At 37.3% G+C, this 22,473-nt stretch overlaps 3 protein-coding genes across 3 annotated transcripts; 1 reads left to right on the top strand and 2 right to left on the bottom strand.

Moving 5' to 3' along the window:
* The first annotated feature begins 1,909 nt into the window (after nucleotides 1-1,909).
* LOC143458748 (uncharacterized) lies at nucleotides 1,910-3,366 on the top strand. Its single transcript, XM_076955600.1, has one exon. The coding sequence runs from the start codon at nucleotides 1,991-1,993 to the stop codon at nucleotides 2,930-2,932; it is 942 nt and encodes a 313-aa protein (XP_076811715.1). The 5' UTR covers nucleotides 1,910-1,990; the 3' UTR covers nucleotides 2,933-3,366.
* Nucleotides 3,367-3,533: 167 nt separating this feature from the next.
* Nucleotides 3,534-8,059, bottom strand: LOC143458747 (UBX domain-containing protein 4-like). The gene is made up of 12 exons (XM_076955599.1): nucleotides 7,904-8,059; nucleotides 7,489-7,591; nucleotides 7,371-7,399; nucleotides 6,931-7,049; nucleotides 6,599-6,716; nucleotides 6,410-6,488; nucleotides 5,310-5,430; nucleotides 5,114-5,241; nucleotides 4,770-4,953; nucleotides 4,409-4,627; nucleotides 4,072-4,253; nucleotides 3,534-3,968 (listed from the first exon to the last, which is right to left on the bottom strand). Exons 1-12 carry the CDS (start codon nucleotides 8,031-8,033, stop codon nucleotides 3,833-3,835), a joined length of 1,548 nt encoding a protein of 515 aa, XP_076811714.1. The 5' UTR covers nucleotides 8,034-8,059; the 3' UTR covers nucleotides 3,534-3,832.
* A 4,162-nt stretch (nucleotides 8,060-12,221) lies between these two features.
* On the bottom strand, nucleotides 12,222-22,420 carry LOC143460507 (protein HIRA-like). The gene is made up of 24 exons (XM_076958029.1): nucleotides 21,774-22,420; nucleotides 21,409-21,588; nucleotides 20,949-21,038; nucleotides 20,765-20,863; nucleotides 20,548-20,684; nucleotides 20,119-20,238; nucleotides 19,837-20,006; nucleotides 19,226-19,417; nucleotides 18,936-19,041; nucleotides 18,694-18,852; nucleotides 18,484-18,563; nucleotides 15,877-15,994; nucleotides 15,598-15,709; nucleotides 15,427-15,500; nucleotides 15,233-15,339; nucleotides 14,845-15,088; nucleotides 14,656-14,745; nucleotides 14,376-14,536; nucleotides 14,007-14,180; nucleotides 13,664-13,861; nucleotides 13,461-13,595; nucleotides 13,123-13,269; nucleotides 12,863-12,986; nucleotides 12,222-12,787 (listed from the first exon to the last, which is right to left on the bottom strand). Exons 1-24 carry the CDS (start codon nucleotides 21,808-21,810, stop codon nucleotides 12,644-12,646), a joined length of 3,198 nt encoding a protein of 1,065 aa, XP_076814144.1. The 5' UTR covers nucleotides 21,811-22,420; the 3' UTR covers nucleotides 12,222-12,643.
* Nucleotides 22,421-22,473: the final 53 nt, after the last annotated feature.

Genomic DNA, 22,473 nt, shown 5'->3' on the forward strand with positions numbered 1-22,473 from the left:
CTGCAGTCTAACCTTTTTATTATTCCACGGCGTCAAACGTAATGTTTACCGTAGTTTTCGACTGAAACAGTACATGAAAAATTTTAGATCTGGGCTTCTATGTCCGGCGTCTAAGCCAAAATTTATACTTTAAGACTTAAAAAGTCCCCCAAAAGCACCACTTCTTTGGGACGCGTTTTGCCACGGGCGTGAAAATACAGCAAACATGCTTGAAAAAAAGAGGCAACATTAGAAAATGTGGCTTAAGATGTTATTTTGTAAAATTTTGCAATCAATAATTTCAGGCCATTTTTCATTACTAATCGATGCTTAAAAAATGAAAATGTGATCCAAACGTCCATCAAGTCGAGCTTATTAACGTCTCTTCAGCCGCCTGCAAGTAGGCTATAACGTTCAGTATAAAGTCGTTGGGTCTTGGCTGAAACTACTAAAAATGAAACAGACAATTCTTATGACAAAATTGGACTTCCAACAATGGGCAAAATCTCAGTTCATTGGTGCGCCTCATGTGCTTTAATACGATGTTTGATCGTTTTTAAAAAGCATCAACAAACTGTTTATGTGACCTGTGTACGTAAATTACTGTTTAAGTTATCACCTGATCATATTTTTTCATCCAGATCATCACACTTTTTCTTTATTAATAAAATTTATTGATGAAAGATCGACAAGTTATAAAACACCAAAGTTAATCAAAAATAATCGTCTAGCTGAATTAATTATAGCTTACATATAATATTGGATTCTGGATTTGTTTTACAACACAATAAACTTCTTTGTCACAACCTCCAAAGGTTGCATTCATTATTATCGAAACCCGACAAATGTTTTTATTAAAATACGTCACAAGTATCTGGTTTTCCTGTAGCCAAAAACGGGTTGGGAATCAGTTTCGTAGAATTAATTTTCGGGTTTTCAAGGATGGCATTTCTTTCCAGGTCGTGAAAAAAGGCTGCGTTTATGGTTAACTTCTTTTTCTTTTCGTCAAAGAAGCGGCGAAAAATTCGCAGGAGAAACAACAGAGAAATCAACACCAGAAAGAGCACACCTGAGGCTGAAGCACCTGCCCATATCGCACCGTCAGAAGCAAGATTCATGGTGCCTGTCGATTGGACGCTGTTTTTATTGAAAAAAACCAAAATTTTGCGTCAAAACTCTTCATGCATAAAGAACTTACATTGTTAAGTTTAAATATTTTTCAAAGCTAGCCGGTTCTAGTAATTAATAGGTTAACCATTAACCATTAACCTCTTGCGTTTTTAACAACACATTTTAACGTTTACACAAAGACATATAACTTATAGATATAGCTCACGCATTTTGTGTAAAGTAAAGGTAGCTATGATAAATTAAACACAATAATCCTTTCTGTAAAAGGAGTCTGTTTTTTCTCCTTATACCTGATAAAATAACTTGTTGGCGAGTTTACTGTAGCATAAAATTCATTGGAAGTATTTTGCAACATTTTTCAAATATCATGTTGAATCTACCCACGCAAATTTCTGGTGGTCTGTGCTACTCAGCTATTGTTAGGTGGCAAGCCCTGTCAGTTTAAAAGACTTATAGAAGTAAAATATGTTAGCTTTTGGTCTGCATGATTGCGTAGCGAGGTGTGTTGTACTCAACTGAATAATTCATGTCGTCTCACAAGAACACAGATCGTATTGCACAATTTTCATACAGGTATGGAAGGAAAGAAGTGTAATCGTTGTTATTTTCCATTCGTAAAAATACATGAGACATTCGATACCAGACAACCAAACGCTGAACAACTTTCAGCAAAGCAAATGTGCGTATCACTCAATAACATTTCACCGAAGAAAATCTCCCGAGGGTATTCCCCATTTTTTGCTTACGTGGGTGGTTGACCGGATGGATATTTTTGCCGTTTCGTCAGCTTAAGGATCGAGAAATTTCTAGAAGGGGAATTAGTCGTCTCAAAGTTATTTCGAAAGCGTTGCGTAATTTTCGTCCCAGCCCGTTCGTTATAATGGCATATAAAGAGTTAAGTCTTCTCGTGTTCATTTTGCTTGGGGTCATTCTTACCAGCAAAGCTGACAGGAGCGAAACAGGAAGAAAATCTTCACTTTCGGAAAAAATTAACTTATTAGCGAAAAACAAGAAAAACGAAAAAACCCAAAACAATACTGTAGGAAGGAAGTTGAATTCAAAAATGTCCAGCCGAAAAGAAATGATGGCTGACATTGCCTCAGCTGTAGTCAGAAAAGCTTTTCAGGCAAAGGCCAAGCAAGATTATGCGTGTCCCCCTGAACAGTATTATGATGGTGGAACGGGGAAATGTGAGGACTGCGAAGCTCTCTGCAAGAAATTTAGCCCAAAAATGTGTCGTGTTAACTGCCCTGCCACCTACACCGCCGTCAAGTACCATATACCAGATGTGGTAGAGCATGTAGACAGGCTTGAAGACAAATACAGCAAATCCGAAAACCAAATACTTGCCATTGAAAACTCGAACCAGCAAACTTTGAGGCGATTTGATGAAATGAAAAGGAATGGCGACGAATTGGAAAATAAAATCGAAACCCTGAAAATAGTGTTGATAGTGGTTTCAGCGGCTCTGGCGGTGCTGATTTTGTTTTTGGCTATTTGGTTAATTTGCCGATGTCTAAGAGCCAAGAAGAAACCTGGAAAGGAAGGTCAACATCCAACTTCCCCACCTTCCTACACCACTGAATCCAGTAAATCCATCGATTCTTTGCCGGACAACCCCAACACAAAAAGCTCAAATGAATTCACAAAGGATGAAACCACCCCCCTAAATATATCGTTTCCATGTATCCAGGAAACGCAAGAAATAAGAAAAGACCCCATTATTACGAGTCCGGTCAATGATGACAGTTTTACCGTTGTTACTTCAGGACCCCAGCCTTATACACAAGCTGCATGCAATGATACTCAACCTAAAACCTGATCTCGATACCGTAAAACATGTTGCAACTGTACCGTTGTCTAAAAGTGAAGCATCGTGCACCACCGTTCGTATTTAAATGCTTGCCTTATTTCACTGCATGTCTATTATATCGATGCTTGATAGGCTACTAAGTAAGTTTGCCATTTCGGTTTTGAGTCATACAAGCTGCCGTGGTGGCTACTACTGTTAATCGTTTAAAAATTTGATATAAGTTAATCGTTTAGTAATAACCTTAAATACATCATTAATAGTAAAGTAGTAACTTAGTAGTTGCAAATGGCATTATGCGATGCTTTTGGATTTGCTCAAATGTTGTTATATTCATAATTATGTCATATTCACCAGCTGTTTACTTTTGTGTATTTTACATTTCTAAATTATGTTGCTTTTTGTATCGTTAAAACTTCAAGCTAATAAAAACCTGGAAAAAAACTTATTATTGGTGATTTTCAAAAGGGCTTTTCATTTTCGGTAATGTTATTTTGGGCACCTTGCGGGGAAACCCCTGGCCTCTACCTATCCTTTCTGCTGGCTAATTGCTTAGGTCGACAATCAGACTCCGATTGCTGCGTTATTTTTAAGCACTGATACAGTTCACGGAACGGTTTGATTTACTTTTTATATCAACACAATACATCAAGATATGGCGTTGAGTCATCATCTTTACATAATTCACCAAAATTATGTGATGTTCTTTGCACGTAAAATAAAACCTTCAATGCATATTGCCGTGAAATTACAGGGAATAAAACTTGGCAAATGAATTACTTCACTGCCAAATAGTATGTTACAAGCGCACGCATAAAGCATCGAACTTGGAACATACGCGACATAAGATTGCACCAAGCATTGTTTTTATTTCGTAAGCGTATACCAGATACAGCTGGTATTCAGAACCAACTACATTTGTTGGGTCGAATTTCCATTCCAAGTTGCTGTTTCATCGTCGTCTTTTCCAATATCACCGAGGCGATGCATGTTCCCTTCTCTCTTCGTTGTTTTCCCACCGACGTCGCGCCGTCTCAGACGTGACTCGCTTCAAACACACAAAATTCGATAAGGTTGAAAACCCCAGGCACTTTTAAATGTCCAAAGTGATAATGAGCAAGATTTTATCTTATTGGATCACTTTAACCTACTTGGAGTTGGACGTTGTTGTACTGCTGTCGGGTTGCTCTTGGGCGACAGGATTGGGGTTTCGCGGAGGGTTGGATGCGGTAAAAAAATTCCAAACTGAAGCCAATAATTTGAACGGGAAGGCAATAATAAACATAAAAATGGCTAATAGTTTATCAAGGCCGCCTTTTTCCACTTTGGAAACCTAAACAAATTATTATCACACGGTTAGAACTAGAACGAAGCTCATGTTTGCTAATCTGAAGCTATAAGTCTTCATAAGTTCTTAATTTGAACTTGATATTAAACTTAACTTAAACATTAAAAATCGAATTTTTCCTTGTAGCATTCTTCAAGTACCTTAGGTCGTACAGAGAGGGAGGCGCTTGGCACCAACTCAAGATCAGCAAGTGAACGTTTTTCGTCTTCGGTTTGAAATACGCGATGTGGAATTATAATGCCAAGTTGAAAAGACTGTGGAAGGCATACGGGCTGTGCTTGTAAATCATCCATGCATGAACGCAGGGTGGCATCACGTGAATACTGTCGCGTGACTGTCGAACCATCGGGAAGGCGATACTGCGATAACAACAAATTTAACTTACTGTGGCAATGGACCAGCAAAGCAACTGATATTAATTCTAAGTAGCTTACTTAGTACTATGATGGAACAAATTTTGGAGAGATAATCACATGGCAAATACTGGATTGTCATGTTTACCTGAATTCTTGAAAATTTCTCTCGCTCTCTTTTGACTCTCTGTGCCTCCTCACTTACGTCCGCGTCTCTCTTTAATCTTTTCAATTCCATTTCAGCTTGTCTTGCATCTTGTTCTTTCTTGAACTTCAGGCTTTTCTCCGCTCGATCACGAGCAATTTGTTCCCGGACACGTTCGAGAGCTTCCCTTATTAAAAGAACAAAAACTTTGAAGTACAGGCAAGAAAAATACAGTCTATGTCAAGATAATAAAATTATACAAACATTTTGTAATAAGGAAAACAACAAAAACGCGAAATTAAGAAATCTTTTTCCTCCAAGCATTATCCTACTTTAACCCAAAATACTTTTCTAATAATTTCTCCTTTTTTCTTTCTTCTGCCTCCTTTTTTCTTTTTAATTCTTCTTGTTTCTCTTTCATAGATTGCATCTGTTTGCCGAGTGTTCTCCTTTCAATTTCTTGCTTACGGGTCAACTTACAACATGGCAAAATATGTTAGCTGAATTACAATGAACTTAGTTTGTAGACTTTTAACCACTTACCTCTTCTGATTGTTTGTGTTTTTCAATTCGCCGTTGATTCATTTTCTCCTGAAGCCTTGCTGCCTCTTTCGCCTTGTTATTACTGCCATCTTGTGGGGTAGTTGATGTTGACAATACATCTCTGTAAATCGATAATATCCAAATACAATGCACTTGTATTTCAAGTCAAAAATGCAATTGAGAAAAAAATAAAAACTGCTATTGAGAAAAAAGCTGATATGAGCCCAAACTGAAGAGATTCGCTGAATATCGTCTTTGTGAAATATTCGGGCGAACACGAATAGTTACAATAGCGAACCCGAAAACAACATTACTTACAAATTTACTGAATTTGGTAAAAAAAATAGGATCTAGTTTCCCGACAAAGCTAAAATAGAAGCAGCATTACTTACAATGAAGGTCATTATTCGAACGATTTTGCTTTTTCTATCATTTTTTAAATACTATTTTTTGAAACAAAGTAATTTGTTTATCGATTATGTCATGTTACAAACAAAAATTGACAACTTTGGATGAAATTTCATTGTTTTGTTCTAATTTGATTAGATCTGGGATTCGTTCGTTTCGATCTATACGATATTCGTGTTGGAATAATCTTCCCCGCAGCACATCCCTACTAAGAGGGATACCAAAGAAACAAATTCTATAAAATAAAGACGCAAAGCAGTCTGCATTATGTCGAAAAACATGCGACTACAGCAAAAAGATTATTGACCCAATGTTTTTATCATGTGCCATCATTGAATGGGTCTCTAAATTTATCCCTGCAAATAATGACTGGCAACAGTATCGCGGAATTATCACAACAGATCGAGTGTTATTTATCTAATTCCACAACAAATTTAAGAAATCAGGATAACTAGAATAATTATCTTTAGTAGTTAAAATGTGTAGAAGTGATTAATAATATTGCAACCACCGTACCAGTCTTATAATAAGAAACCTAGCAACAGCTAAATGCAAAATGGTTATGATGCCGCATACAAAAATGTTAACTTAAGCTGTAACTTAACTGTAACAAATGTACATGGATAAAAACGACAAACCAATGTTAGGAAAAAATCTGGGTTGTAAAACACAATTTTGTGCTCAGTAAGTACCTAGTATCTTCCAATGACTTTTCCTTTTCCACAACTGAAGTAGTTTCCACTCTAACAACATCATCTTCATCTGAAAATGCTGCAGATTGATAATTACATACCAGGTTTTAGAGAAAATCATAGGCCTCAATATTACAAAAGATAAAACCTTGTTGTGTGTACAATTAACAATCTAATGATTTATTTAACCTGCTTGTTCAGGCTTAGAAGTTGATTGAGTTGACATGTTGTCATTTAGAACAGTAACCTGCTGTGATGTTGATGGTAAATCATCAGATGGTGCAACTGGTTTATCAGCAGATCTCGCCTATTGTAATAAGTTTGAAAGAAGCTGAATAGTTTGACTGCGCCTATAAAATTCAAAGCCTACCAAATTGATGCTATTAAAATGTAAATCTATGAGATTTTGTAAAAACTAAAAGCAACATGCCACTAAAATTAAGTGGGAATGTGATAAAGGTATCTGCCTACAATTAAAATACTGTTGCTTTTTACTGATAAAGGCTACAAAAAGGACTTACTTTCAATACATTCTTGATTTCCTTTTGCAAATCATCTGCAGCATGAAGGCCACCAATAACATTTATTGGCAAGCCATTTTTGCCAATAAAATATGTAACTGGAATGACTATTACAGGATCTACAAAACCTTGTCAAGGAAAAGTCAACTGACATTCGAATGTTATATCATTGCATCCAGACTTACATGTCACAAATCAATGCATTCAGTTTGAAATGAAAGTTATGCTTTAATAGAATAAATAGCAAGAATTTCTACCATTGTGTCTGTTACTCATTTCGAAAACACAATAAAGGGAGAAATGACCAAAATAATGTAGTACAGGTATATTATTTTTTGCTATTGACTGTTCCAATAGCATACACATTACTTAAACAGTATGTGCCTGTTTGCATGCAGAGTGACATATGTCGTTTCATTAAAAGCAGAATTGAAGGATACAAATTTCAGAAAATTGCTTGCAAGAATCACTAAAAAAAAAAGAATAAATACAAAACATTAGAAATGAAAAATCAACTTTCAAAATACAAACGGTTAAACTTGTGCCGCTACATCATACCTCTTACTATCCAAATGCAAACACACACACTCTGCCTTGCATAGTGTTTGTACGTCAGGTTTCTCCCATACTTGATTCATCTCCTTGGAGAGGCCATCTTCACCTGAATATATAAACCTTGATATCTTAAACATGCTAACTAACTTTACTTTTTTTCTATGTTGTCTTTTGAGGACAACAAAACAGGAATGGTTTTGCAGAAATCTCCAAATTCGAAAAAAATTACAAAATCACTTTCATAGTGAGAATTAAATGACTATGAATGGAGTGGACAAAAATGGAATGATTTCCAAACTTTCTTGGCCTAGAAGAACTGATCTAAATGAAGATTTTTTTATTATATTATTTTAAGATAAAAAAGTAGAAATTGTAAGTGATTATATGCAAGGGCAAGTAAAAAATTCCTTGTATTTACCTGATATGTACACAACAAAAAGTTTTGATTTTGATTTTGATTCTGCAATTGCCTCAGTGATTGACCCATTAAACCAAGCCATATTCCTAATAAACACTATCAATGTGAAAAAACCTGAATCATGAAACATATTCCAAATATTTTTTAAAATTAACACTAACAATAACATCACTTAACAGTTTATACAAAAAGTTAAAACCAACAATGTCACCATTTGCAATGTTCTTATTATAATAGTCGGAGACATGTATATATATATTTCAACAAATTTGTTGCAGGGTAACCAAACCAATGATTCCCTGACATGGAAATTATTTGCTCATGGTCATTGGATTCATATTCCGGGAGCTAGGTCTGTGGGTAAGCTTTCAACATGACCTTAGCCTACCCAGAGTAAAATACTGCATTAACAAAAGTAGAGCAACAGTCTGTAATTTATCACAATTACTTTACTTTGGGTTAACACATTAAAGTTACCTTAACTGAAGAAAAAGCAGTAATAGCAAAAAAAACAACGGAAGTATATATCTAACGTTATCAAGCAATTCAACAGATGCCTTTTAATTGCATAAATGTATTGGAGACACAATAACATGACCACAGTTCAGCTTTTAGGGTCTGCCTATAGCGTTAGCATAGGCACTTATAACCCAGTTTTTCGATATTTAATAGGCACTATTTTGCAGATAGGTCGTGCACTTCAATACATTTTATACATACCCGTACTTAATCATTAATGAATATATAGCTTTTAGCCTAAACAGCAGGACTTTTTAGCATTTTTATGAAGCGATTAAGCGACACAAATTTGAAATGCTATTAGTCTTGAGAACCAATCTACCGTAACACATATCAAACATTTGGTTGTTAATAATATATCTAAAATTATGCATTAGTTAGAATTTTTCTATATATAACCTGCATAAGTGTGTACAGTATATATAGTTTCAAACCTGCTTGTTACATTAAAACAAGCTATGTAAAATAAGCTGCTAACCCACAGTGTACAACATTGAAACGCCATCTAACCCATACTGATTTTGTCACATAGCACACATTTTGATAAAATTAATAGGGGCGGCCGTTTTAGGCCTACTTCTGCAGTTTTACATGAAGATAACTTTTGTGTTTGGAGTGTTGGTTTGTTAGTAGTTTCCTGGTAACTGGATAGATAGATACAAACAAACTTAAGAACCCTTTATTTTTGTAAAAGCTGAAAATTTGAATAAAGAATGCAAATAACAAGCATTTTTTTGTTTTCAGTACAATAATGTAGTTCATTTAAACCAGGGGTGCCCAATATGTTGATTGCACATCATTCAAAACTGATTTAGATATTTACTTGTAAACAAATTTGCAATTATTTTTAATAAAATAAAGTCGTTGTTGCTTTATAAAGCTTCTTTATGTCAAAATAATTGAATATACTATGTGCAAAACAACCTAAGTAAGTAAAAACGTAGATATGATTAGCAGTTGATATAAAAAGTTCTTTATTAGTCGATCAATTTGATGTGTCTTTGCACAAGTAACTCGCAAGCTTAAAAACTTTAAGCACCTCTGATTTAATCTTTTAAATATAATACTAAAAGAATTCTGGATCTTTGATTGTTTTGCCTATTGCCAAAGACTAGTCCATCACGTAGAAACAGTTAACTTATAAATTAATTGGTCCATACACGGGGCATAGTAAACAAGTGTCCAACGAGATGACGTCACAATTTCAGTAGCTGGGGTCTAGTATACCAAGACTCGTGGTTGTGCAGTTGTATACTAGACTCCATAAACGCACATTGTGATGCACTGTGAGTCATGTTACATTAGCCGGTGGTGGAAACAATTCTAAATTGTTGTGACACAAATCAAGTCACTAACAGCAAACGTCCAAATCAAGTCGAGTCATTTAATTATTCGTACATTCCCAAATCAAGTTAAGCCGAGTCAGTAATGTTTATCAAGTCAAGTGCTAACACATGCCAAGTCACAAACAAGTTATTATTTATTTTTGTTTTAGGTCTATAATAAATGGCTTTCCGAATACTCGCAACGTAAATATAAGCATAAAATCTGGTTTTATCCATTTCTGCTGTTTTCACACAATCAATAGAATGTATTGCGTAGTGCTTTTTAAAAAAATTATTTCAGAAATACAAAAACCGGTTTTACTACAATTTGAAATAATTGTTTTGGGACTTGAGTCAAGTGAACCAAATTCTCCATGTTAACAGTTCTGTGAGTCAAGTCGAGTCTTTTAAGCACTAAAACACAAGTCAAGTTATTTTATTTACCTGAAGAAAGCAATGCAGTGTCGCAGTGGTTAACTGTAAAGTATCATGGGGGCTCATATGCAGGAGGTTTCGTGTTTGAGAATACATTTTTTGTCCAAATTTATTTGATGTAATTTAGTCACAAGAGGTGAGAGTTTGGGTCGGAGGGGAGTAGTTTTAAATTAATTTAGACTTTGGAAAAAAATTGTCGCTTTTAATTGAAAAATAGTGTTTATTTCAATACTCAGCCTAGGCCTAGCGTAGTAATTAAATCATGAAAAGTGAGAGTTTGGGTAAGAGAGGAATAATTTTAGTTAAAATAAACACGTTGAAAAAGTTTTACGTGGTTTTAAATTTAAAATTAGCATAGATTTCATTTCACATACCAGCTTAATTGGCGGTTACCGTAATTTCCTACTTCGTTAAACCAAGGCCGGTAAAATAAGTGTCTATTTCACTAGCTGCCGTTTAACAAAGCAATAAAACACCAACTACGTAACAAGCTAGCGGTTTACCGAAGTAGCTTTCTTCAAATTCAGTAAACAGCAGCCACCTGGTGAAATAGACACTGCTTTACATTCATCTGCGTACTGATAGCAAACTTTACACTTGGCTTACTTAGGCCTCTGGGCCCTGGTGTTTGCGACACAAGAAGAATGCAGCGCTTGGAAAGTTATGACTCCGCGTTATCGAGTAAGGAAGGTCACGCTGTGAGCACGAGCAGTCCCGAGCGTAGCCTGCTTTTTGACTACACTGTGCAAATGCTCCAGCTTTGCGTTGAGATTTTCTGGAAAGAGATCTGAGTCTTTCTGAGCTCACATAGCTGTGACAATTCGGCGGCATCTTCGACAGAAAGTTTGTTGCAGAAACCGTTGTTCACTGGTCTTTACGGGGTCACCAATGCGGCGCTCGGAAGTTATGGACTCCGCGATATCGAGTCAGGAAGGTTGCGTTTCTTCCCAGTGAGCACAAGCCGATCGAGCGTAGAACAATCTAGATCGGGGATGTTCAAATGGCGGATCTCGATCCGGATCCGGATCTTTTCAACTTTTTGTGTGGATCTTCCCATGTACTTTTGAAACAACCTTGCAGCTGTAGCACACTTCACTTTTGTTTTTTACAAAGTTATTAATATGTTGTAGGCCCTACAATGTAGGGTACATTTACATAAATAAAGCACCATAAAAATTAAAGCATGTCCAATATGTTTACTATTCGTATTTATTGGATCATCATTTTGTCAGGTTTGGCTGTGGTGGATCATGGCAGAAATCATTTGAACACCCCTGATCTAGATTTTTACAAACCTAACTTGTATTGTTGATCTCGTCCGCTCGAACAACAGGTACGCGCCATATATATATAATATAATGAGAAAATACCACACATAGCACTAATCAATGCAGGGACAATTTGAAGTGATATATCCAAATGAGGAGAGCAGAATCACCCCGTCGTGTCACCGTGGCCGCCATATCGTCATCATTATCATTTTTCAACTTGAAATCAATGAACTTATATCTTTCTGGGGTCTCTTACTTTTGCACAAGTTCCCGTATTAGGATTGAAAAATGATCACGTCATAAATTATTTTCTATCAGTTCACAGCATTATTTTTCACGATCTTGTTTGTGTTGTTCTTTGCCGTAGTGTACGCGAAAACATAACATTTAGCGGCAGTGCTGATTAGAGAACACATTTAACCCTTACATTGACATTTCTAGAATAAAAGATCAACAGATGCTAAAATTATTATTAAGGATTAATTAACACGTAATTTCGAAATTATCACGTGAAAAGTACCGAGTACCGGGACCGACGGAAATTTCTTGAAAAAGTAACTCGATACAGAGATTCGGAACTTTTTTTGAAGTACCGACGGTATCGGTACAGAAAAAGTACCGCGGTACAGTAATTCGGTATTATAATACCACGGTACTGCCCACCTATGACCGGTAAGTACATTACATAGCCTACACCGGTATACATTAACAGTTTATGCGTTGAAAGCCATCTCATCTCTCCTCAACTTATGTTTTAATTATGGTAAATTCCGTTTCATTTCTACTGTAATAACCTGGAATTCTGAATTTAATTGAACGTTGTCAAACGAACACTTTTTCACACCACACACCGTCTGAAACTTTTTTGGGTTAATATGGCTATTAGTGAATTTATACGAATGTTAATCACTTTGGTTTCAGCTTACGGTAATTCGTACGCTGTGTTTTGGTTGTTCTGTGTATGCCACGCCCTTACTTTATCGAATATCCATGAAAATTGGTAAAATAAGCGAAAAAAAGGTTCTAGCATAAAGGGCGTGATAGACGCAGTGATGACATCACCACAATGACACAATACATCACAGTCGCAGTGTATGTGTTTGGAGGTTTCCTACTGTTACAACCCTGTCGAAATTTCGTCCGAATGTCAATGTAACGCGTGAATGACATCAAAGCTGTCAGTGGTACCATCAACTGCCTATAGAGGAAATGTTGAAGTTATGCTGAGCGGTATCCAATTGATCTTGATACTCCGTATAGAGTCTCTGGAAGCTGAGGTTGGATCCAATGATGGGGAGGACCTCATCCTGCAGAAGGATTCGCTTCCGTATGCCCTGAGATGAACACAATCATACCACAGAAATCATGAAATCACGCAAATAATAGTAAGTATGATTGAAATAACTTACCAGGACATGTGAAGTCCATGAACCTGTCTGATTGGTTCTTCTAAAATGACGTTGTGTTGGTGGACCAATCAAATCGTTGCAAACTTCACGCAGACGAACTTCAAGATTTTCTTGAACGAGATACCTGGAGAAAAAATGACGTAAATATTCTTATTGACCAAGGGCTCTCACAGCCAAATTTAAATATGCACAGGGAAATAGATGTCTCATAATTATGCCATTGCAAGCCAATGCAATTTTGATAGCAAAACGACACAAACCTAACGTAGGCCAACAACCACTTCCGGTATTCACAGGCGGATTGTAACATGACGCATGCTGCCACCTTGTGTTCAAGCAGCGCCAAGGTTGCGTTTCGTTGCGTCGACGACGTGGCATGGAATGAGCGGGAAGCGTGGGCACCAGTCCTGTCGTAATAGGTGTTGCAACCGGTTACGTATTATTACGACAAACTGTCTTCGTTGGGTCAAGCGTCGTTCTTATTTAATAATTCCACAACAAGGGTCAAGGGTATTTAATAATTCCGTGTTAAATTCCACTTTTTATTCACAACAAGCGGGACTATAAGACTCTTATGGCAACCTTAACAAAACCTTACCCGCTACTCATTTTCTTCCTCAACGAAGTCATAATCTCCTCTTCGTGTTTTGTTAGCAGACCACCGTCGTTTGTTGCAATGGCAATATTTTCCGAAAATTGTTCAACAGAGTCCGACGGCGAGCTCACTAGCACCCTATGGCGGAAGAAACAAATACAACGTCAAGATTCACGCTGCAGACCAGTGTGACATATACAACCCACCATGACGAAATGTCGAGGTTAAATGTGAAGCTTCTATTGTCACTTAAGGTCAGAAGGGGTAGTCCTGATTCGGTCATCGAAAATTTACGTAAAGGTGACGTCGTATCATTCAAAGCCCTGTGCTGAGTGCTGAGATTGCCGGTTATCAGATGCGCAAACGATTGGTTGCTAATGATGACCTTGGAGTTTTTTGTATCCCTGAATAAAGATTATTATGAAACCATGATAGTGCAGATTAGCGGTTGCCAAACGTATGTTGACATTAGCGTAATTGCTGAGCAACATGCGTCTGCTTCATGATCATCTCTTTCTTGATCTCACAACGTCACAACAAGTGACTCACCACACCGATAAATTGCATCCAGCGTCTATCGCCATCACGTTATGGCCCCTGCAGTAAAGATAGGAGAGCGGAGTGGTAGATGAAGCAAAGCAAATTGGGGGAAAGAGACGTCGGCCCGAAAACACAGACATCACATGAAGTGTGTGATCATGGCACCCAGTGGCTATGATCATCCTGTAGAAAACATAGAAAAACATTGATTAGGGTGGTAATGTGTACGGCAAGATGATTTGTTGTTTCTGTAGATTTATAATAGACAAATGTATAGTAACTAACATGCCATAGTCAACAACCACGCTTTTATTGTATACATATTTGTACTTATGAAGTTAATTTTCCCTAATTTGCTGTCAAATCCACTTGACTTACTCGCTAACATGAAGGGCTATTATCGGAGAGGACATCACAGTGATCCACTGTTCTTGTTTATTACATAAACAAATTAATTTATGGAGCGAACAGTCAATGATTTTTTCATCAGATGTCAGTTCATTATCAGCATTCACTGTCAGATCAGCTGTGGAACTCGACTGAAAACGAAAGTAAGATAGGGAAGCGACTTGTCCAGAAAATCATGTTACTGAATACTGCATGACAGCATGTCTACACAATGATAATATCATTAGGCATTATGGTGACGGATGCTAACCTGGATAGAAATTCTAGCTGTTAACTTCCTTGTTGGTAAAAGATGAACCGGTGCCATGGAATGAACCTGTTTGGTTGAAGTTGGTTGAGTCTGCAAAACGAGAAATAGAAATAAGTAAACACATGGTAATTAGAAACCTCACCCTAGTTACACAAGCAGCATAATACAATGATCATTGACGTGAAAAACCTCTCCAGTGACGGCAACATTGCTGTGAGTTGCAGCCTCATCACGGATCAAAGATCTTGGATGATCCTTCCTTATCTGCTTGTGCTTTTTCCTTCCTGGTGATGTCATCTCGGACATCTGTTTCCGTTTTAAGTGAAGTGGTGGTCGGCCCGGTCGCCGAGGTGATTGGCTGATGACGGACGTTGTTTCAATCGTCTGGACAATATTGCTGGTCGTGGGTTTAGGATCTTCCTTCTCCACAACACTGCATGGATATAATAACATCGATCTTATAAACTATCACCATTTATGCTTTTGGAACAAATGTATAGCCAGGTGTTAGAATAGATCTGTGAACAAGTAAACGATGATTATAAAGTGCTGCTTTATTCTGTCACAATAAACATACTTTGTTACATCAACAAAATGAACACTTTTTCCATCATTTGCTTTCATGGCATCCGCTTGAGATTTGGTCTGCTCACATAACCGGATGTCAAGGACAGCTTTCTTTTTCTGTTCAAGATTTAATAATTAACTATATGCACCAATACTTTTAATTACGCAATGTACTTTATCATGTACAAAAATAGGTCAAATTACCATCTGAACAGAATTGTCAGAAGCTTTCACAGGAGTTGTTTTTTTGGAAATGTCTTTAGCTGAATTGGCACTGACTGAAAAAAACTAGTATGTTAGTATAGATAATAATATGTGGAGGAATCATCCACAGATTGTCACTTTTGTGTTGTTTTTTCACCATTCATATTTTACCTGATACAACAGGGAGTGATTTTTTCTTAGTTTCCACAGTTACATTCATTTTGTTCAATGAAGTTGATGCATCAGTTGATGGCTTCTTTAAATCAACTTTCAATTCGTCATTCTGTTAAAGGAACAAGAAAATGTAATCATATGACCCTTAACTAACACAATAAGATATCAACATTAAAGAAATAATATGCAAGGTAAGTCTTTGGTAAAATGAGACATGATCAGTTTGTTGGTGGTTAATAACAATTTGTCAAGCCCAAAGTGTTTTCGAATTCTCACCTCTTTCACTGGAGAAATATCTGCCTTGAGATTAGAATCAATTTTTAATTTATCGGCAGGTTTTAAAAGATTGGCACTGGTCTTCCCAAATGTGGAACCGAATGGTCGAGGAATTCCACTATCATACAAGTAGTTGGTTTAGTCTGTTGTACGTGGCTCGGGTTCCAAATAGCGACTGTCAGAACAGCGACTGTCAATAGAGCGACCACACGACAGCGATTCATTTAAAACAGCGACTGTCAATAGAGCGACTACACGACAGCGATTCATTTAAAACAGCGACTGTCAATAGAGCGACTACACGACAGCGATTCATCAAAAACAGCAACTGTCACAACAGCGACCTCACTTCTTTTATTAAATCCAAGGCTTACGCGCACACGCACTCTTTCACCCCCTCCACACATACCTTCCATCCCCCACACCTCTCTACACACGTATGCACGCACAAACAGGCAAACACTGCGTAGTGAAAGATTGAAACCAAAAGGGACTTTAAAACAACCAAAAGTCTTGCAATAAAAATCAAGCCACGTTTATTTCTAAATTGTGAGCAAGGGCTCGAAGGAACTGCCGCAGATCATACTGGCCTCGATTTTGCTGTACAACAGTGATTCGTGTGTTCATTGTCACGTATCTTTTCATTCGCTGAGTCAGGTCTCTGCCTTGTAGTAGCTGGGTTCGGTTTGCCCGTTGAAGGGCTTCCTCCCGTCTTAAAGCTTCGATGAATCGAAAGATGGAAGGATGATGAGTTTCCGTTGATCCCTGAAACGCATTGTGCCAACTCTCTAGCTGGTTGTTGGTTCGTGGCAGTCCCGCATCTTGTCTGGCTTTCACACTCCACATATGTACGGGAAACAATGGCTGTCGTCTGTCTCCCCGTCTGTTTCTTCGGCCCACGTAGTTGTCTTCGAAGTAATTTACGAGAGGCATTACTTCTGCTGGGTAGTCTGCCACCAATTCATCAAAGGCATCGCTCACTTCATCCACTGGTAGAAAGGCAAGAGCAAGGAGCATTTTCAGTGCCATCCGAATATTGTCGTCTTGCACATATAACCGTTGCAGTCCGTTTTCCTGAATCTTTCTCCAGAGCGATTGTCCCAAGTGAAAGTAACAGCCGTAGATGTGCGTTTGAGGAAATGCTTCAATGAGCGCAGCTTTGGAAGCTAGTTCAAAGTCGATCTGTACACTTCTTGGAGCGAGTCCAGGTTTCAGTGATTTGATTTCAGTCCACATTTGAGAGTATGTTACTTGTTGCTTATTTGGGAGTAGAACAAAAATGCAGGGAAGCACATTGTTTCGTATCATAGCATGCACAGTGTATACTTGATAAAAAAGGGATGGTGACACTTTGAATGTACCATCACACATCCAGTGTTCGGAATCGTGTAAGGTTTGAAGAAACTGATCTGTGCTGAAAATAAGCATCCGATGAACATCTCCAGGCCCACTGTCATAGAGCACGAAGCCACGCTGGTCTGTTGTTTGTCTCAACATATCAGGTATGAACAGTTCTCCTACATTAACAGGAGCTGGGGGGTTGTTGTCTGTTGCTTTCCTTTTCCGTCTGATGGTTTGACGCAGATTTGTGGAAGAGCCAACAGCTGCTGCAACTTCTTCATTAACTTCGGTCAATGCATCCTGCACGATTCTTCGTGGTGGATCCCGTGTTCTTACTGCAGCTGTTTTTACACTGTTTTCAACTCTCCTGGCTGCCACTTCCGTAGGGTTTGGTGGATGCGTGTGGACGCCACTGCTCACTGGGGGTTGTTGTTGCTCACGATACTGAAGGCTTGTCGTTAGGCGACCTTTACAACCTGTTTTAGCACATCTCCAATTGATTGTATTTAACTTTGTTTTGTCTTTCCTGTACAAAAAGCCTTCATAACTTATCATGTCACTTCCTTTTCTTGAAATTATAAAATCCATTGGGGCAAATTTTTCAAACGACCTTAAAATTAATGAAATTTTTCAAACGACTTTAAAATTAATGTGACACGTCATAGTGTCCGATCAGTCAACTAAAAGTCCCGCTTTGGCATTTACTGAGCCAGCATTGCCCCACACTACACGAATATTAGCATGATGTGATTGGTTTGTTTAGCCAATTTGCTGAAAAGCAATACCCGATGCGTGTTCTTGTTTCGTTGTGTTAAATGTGAAAGTAATTGTTACATCATTGTAGCGGGTAATTGGTCCAGTGGTGAGTTGATTGTTAGCGCATTCGCTTGTTCACTGTTCAGTAATAGTAGGCTAGGAGGAGGAGGAGATGATCTTTTTGCAGTTAGGTTATTGAAAGAACTTTTTTCGTACGGTTCCGGTACTTGTTTGCATTTTCTTCCGCTTTTCAATCAAAAAAATATGGTAAGCCTAGTTAAGTCGCTATCATAACAGTCGCTGTTTTAATGCGGTCGGCATTTATACAATCGCTGTTTGGAATGTCGCTCACTTGATTACGTCGCTATTATGAAGTCGCCATTATGACAGTCGCTGTTTTGACAGTCGCTATCCGGCCTGGATGCCGTTGTACGTATTAACAAAAATAAATATAAAACAGACCCAAAAAATTTAACCACAAGTCAATAAAACATGGAGAATATTTTTCACCCGAGTTCCTCCTGTGGAGCAACAAATATTGGAGTGATTCGTCTTCTGCCAGTCGGGGTTCGAGTTTCAGTTTGCTTTGTCTGAACAACTTTCAATGAGTTTTACGCTCTCACAACAGGAACATTAATAATTAATTAATCATAGCCTCATAAAGGACTTATATTACTATATAATAGTCACAAGAAACATTGAAAATGTTGGCTTAGTTACCGGATACTTGATTGGTGTCACAGGAGCCTTCACCACCTCAGTACTGGCGTTCTGGTCTACTTTCTTTTCCTGAATTGCAAGCATGGCAGGATTTTCAATGATCAATGGTTGTGAGACAATGTCCGATGTTTTTCCATAAGTCTCTTTGTGAAGTTTATTCTACAACAAGCAACATGCACTGAAGTAACAATCAACAAAACAAGAAAAGGCCTTCCACAGAATATGTAATCAAGCAAACTGACCTTTTCTTCCTGAGTCAAAGTCTGGCCAATTTCATCCGGAGTGAATTCAACATAAGCAATTGAACCATCCCAAGAACAGCACAGTAAAGAAAATCCGCTAAATGACCTGAATCAAAAATTTTTATGTAATTTTCTTATATCATCTAGCTACCATTACGTATGAAAACCAAGGTAATGGCTAAAAATTCATTATAAAACAAGCAGAAGAGCGTAAAATCATTTTGTTTAAAAGGGAAAAATCCAATTATTTAAAAAGAGTTTTGAAAAGTTTACTGAAAAAAGAAACAAACCAAGATAAATCCATGACGGAATTTTCAAATAAATCATGTATAACCACTAAGGGGCGACGCAGAGAAGTAAGCCAGACAGATAGAGATCGATCTCGGCTACCAACAGCACAACAGGTGTAGGGTAAAAATGCTGGTGACTTCGTGTCATCAGCTTCTTTCGATTTCGGTTTTTGAAACACACAACCATTGAACCTTTAGTAAATGATAATAATTAATGATTGCAAAGACGGTAATAATAGCTTCCAGCTGAATGTAGCATACAATTAACCAACTTTGGTATAACAGTCTCTTAGGTAGGGATGTGCCAAATCAAAAAAAGAACCATATAGTGCTGACAAATATCCACTCTTTTTGTTATGGTCATGAAACTGAATCTTGTGGACAGATTTGAGCTGAATTCTTTTTTACACAAAGAAAAGATCACTTGCGAAACAATTAAAAAAAGTTAAACATGGTTCTCTTACTTGTCGAATACTTTGATTGAGCAACATGAGCAGAGTTAGCAGATACCGATTTACACAAATTTAAAAATCTATCATTCAAATTCTCACGAATTAAATCATTTTCAATTTGGTACATCACTATTTTTTAAGGTATACCATCGTTATCACCTGGTGCATGTTATTGCTTTTCTGTGACCAACAAAATCCATCTCTGTCTTCCAACCAGCTCGTTCAATGATCTGCGCTGTCGGACCTGAATTATTCATAGCGTGTGCAGAAACAAGATAACCACCATCCGGTGACCAGCTTAATCGAAGTACGTGTGTTGTGGCCGTGCACTGGACAAGTAGAAGAGTTTTTATGCACATTAAGACATACAGGAAAAGAAATTTAAAGAAGCTTAATCTCATCCAAAATGTTGTTCTATTCTAATACAGTTCCTGCACTTACTTCAACAAAGGGCTTGGTAATTGTCATTTCTAATTTCCAGTCCAACGTCTTCCATATCTTCACCGTTTTATCATCAGACTGCGATGCTAGGTACGACCCAATTGGATCCCACGTCACACCCTGGTACAAAATGCGTATATACATTGTAGTTTCAGCAAATAGCGTTCACCATCTTAAATTTCAGCTGGACAGATAGACTTCTTAGTTGTAATTGTCATCGTTTTTGTTGTCTGTGCATCTTATATAATATTGTTAAATATGTCTATAGTAGCTGTGACGACTGTACAGTACACAGATGCTTCACGGTAGCAAAAGCAGTTCCACTTTATCAAAGTTTGACTTCACCAACTATCCTTAATCATGCCTCTTACCAATAAAATTCAAAGAACTTAAAATGAAACATGGGATTTAGTCATGCCAATGTCTCACCTTAACCAAACTTGTGTGTCCCTTTAAAATAGTCGTTATTTCTGGGAAGTTTTTCACAGACCAAACAACAATAGAATTGTCAATGCTACAGGATGCCAGCCACTGGTCCCCTGGAGACCATGCAAGGTCAAGAACATCTAAAAATCAAGAAAAGCCCATAAGTTTTACAATTGCATAATCATGACAACATGGGGTGAACTAATAACAATTAACAAACCTCCCGTGTGTCCCTTCAGCGTATGTGTGCATCTCCAGCGCTCTCCAGTGCCAGTTTTTAACTTGCTTGACGCTCCAAACATACTTGCACCACCATAGCCTATTAATTACAATTAAATAAAATTATTCACAGCCATATCTATTGATATTCAAACCTATAAATTTGGTTTTAAACAGCAAAATACCTGCAAATTGCCAAATCATGATGAGCCGATCATCTCCACCAGAGGCCAGGTACCGGCCATTACATGACCATCGGACTGAATTTACGCAAGCTACGATATAACAGCAATAAAACATTAACAATATCAAGAAGGTAACAGACTATTAAGCAATATTTCTATAAAATGTTGTTCTCTCTAGTGGTTGAAATCTGTAGGTGAATACCCTGTGTCTACAAAGACACTTCGGACCAGTAGTACTAAAGTGAAATTTTTTGGGTCAAGAAATATAAATAAAGGATTATATGTGAACAGATTCATGTCGAATCTTTCAGTTTTGAAGTAATAGGAAAATAAAAGCAGAGTGGAAAGTTCCAACCCATTTGGTTGTCACATAGAAGAAAAGAAGCAAAACGAACCCCCATATGTGATACTTCGATTTACCCTAGTTTCACCTCTGAACACAAAAGTTAACATGTGTTACCAAGATGGTTGTCCATAACACAAAGAACTTTGGGAATTTCATCATTATTCTCATGTTCGACATTTTGCACTGGAGTCATGTTCCAAACGATCACTTTTCCACTGCTGCCTCCATCACCTTGACCACCAGTGGCAAAACGCGATCCATCAGGGTGAATATCAATTGAAAATATGGGTTGGCCTACAAAAATTACTTGTTTCTATTAATTATAAAATCAAAGCAATAGCATGTGGATACAACACAAACCTTTCTACTTTAGAAGAAAGATGTTTCCTTTGCATTTCACAATTTTTTTATAAAGTAGAAAATACAATTTTAACATTCATCTATTATAAAGTTATTATTTTCAATCCCAATACACCAACCATCATGAGAGATCCAGTTCGGTTTGAAGAGCTTCATTGAAATTAGTTGTAGATAAGAAAACGCAAAAATATTTTTCACAAAGATTTTTTGTACAAATGTTTATCAAAAATATTATTAATGCTCAAAAAATCTACTTCTGCAATCCAGTCATTCTTAAAATACTAGGTTACCTGGAGCGACATACTAGCAAAAATATTCGTTGTTTGTTACTTTGGTAAAGTATGGCTTTCACTTTCCAGTACAAATAAAATTTACGGATATATGTAAAAAATCTTTTCATTTATACATATATTCAACAATTTGTATTTCTGACATTTGTTTATGGCTCGTGGTAAAATTAAGTTGGACTTCCTGACGAAGATGTCAGGATATATAGTAAAATACAGACAGAAGTGGTCAGCCATAATCACTCTTAGGGGTTAGGGCCCTAGTTCAATAGTTATTATAGTTTGCATGTTTTACCATTGTCAATTGAACAGAGCCGCCTGCCGGTGTGAAAGACATAGAGATACCCTTTAAATAATTTGGCAGCAATTAGTTGTTGGTTCAAGAAAATTTTTTCCTTTGGTAGTAGCCTTTGCAATTTAGTTTTTTTGTAAAAAACGTGGAAACAAAGATTCTACGATCATTTCTGCAAACTGCACATAGCCATAGCCGGAATAGATAAGCTATGGGCTGACTTTATCAAATACCGCTGTT

Source organism: Clavelina lepadiformis, chromosome 5, assembly GCF_947623445.1.
Source record: "Clavelina lepadiformis chromosome 5, kaClaLepa1.1, whole genome shotgun sequence".
NCBI lineage: Eukaryota > Metazoa > Chordata > Ascidiacea > Aplousobranchia > Clavelinidae > Clavelina > Clavelina lepadiformis.

What these genes read in the sequence shown, in the direction of transcription:
- LOC143458748 (XM_076955600.1), top strand. Translation starts at nt 1,991, where the DNA reads ATGGCATATAAAGAGTTAAGTCTTCTCGTGTTCATTTTGCTTGGGGTC.
- LOC143458747 (XM_076955599.1), bottom strand. Translation starts at nt 8,033, where the DNA reads ATGTTTCATGATTCAGGTTTTTTCACATTGATAGTGTTTATTAGGAAT. An exon ending in AAGTCATTGGAAGATACTAG is followed by an intron (nt 5,431 to 6,409) that starts GTACTTACTGAG and finishes ATCGATTTACAG; the next exon opens with AGATGTATTGTCAACATCAA. An exon ending in AACACAAACAATCAGAAGAG is followed by an intron (nt 5,242 to 5,309) that starts GTAAGTGGTTAA and finishes CCATGTTGTAAG; the next exon opens with TTGACCCGTAAGCAAGAAAT.
- LOC143460507 (XM_076958029.1), bottom strand. Translation starts at nt 21,810, where the DNA reads ATGAAGCTCTTCAAACCGAACTGGATCTCTCATGATG. An exon ending in CTGACAATTCTGTTCAGATG is followed by an intron (nt 15,340 to 15,426) that starts GTAATTTGACCT and finishes AATCTTGAACAG; the next exon opens with AAAAAGAAAGCTGTCCTTGA. An exon ending in GGATGCAATTTATCGGTGTG is followed by an intron (nt 13,862 to 14,006) that starts GTGAGTCACTTG and finishes ATCTTTATTCAG; the next exon opens with GGATACAAAAAACTCCAAGG.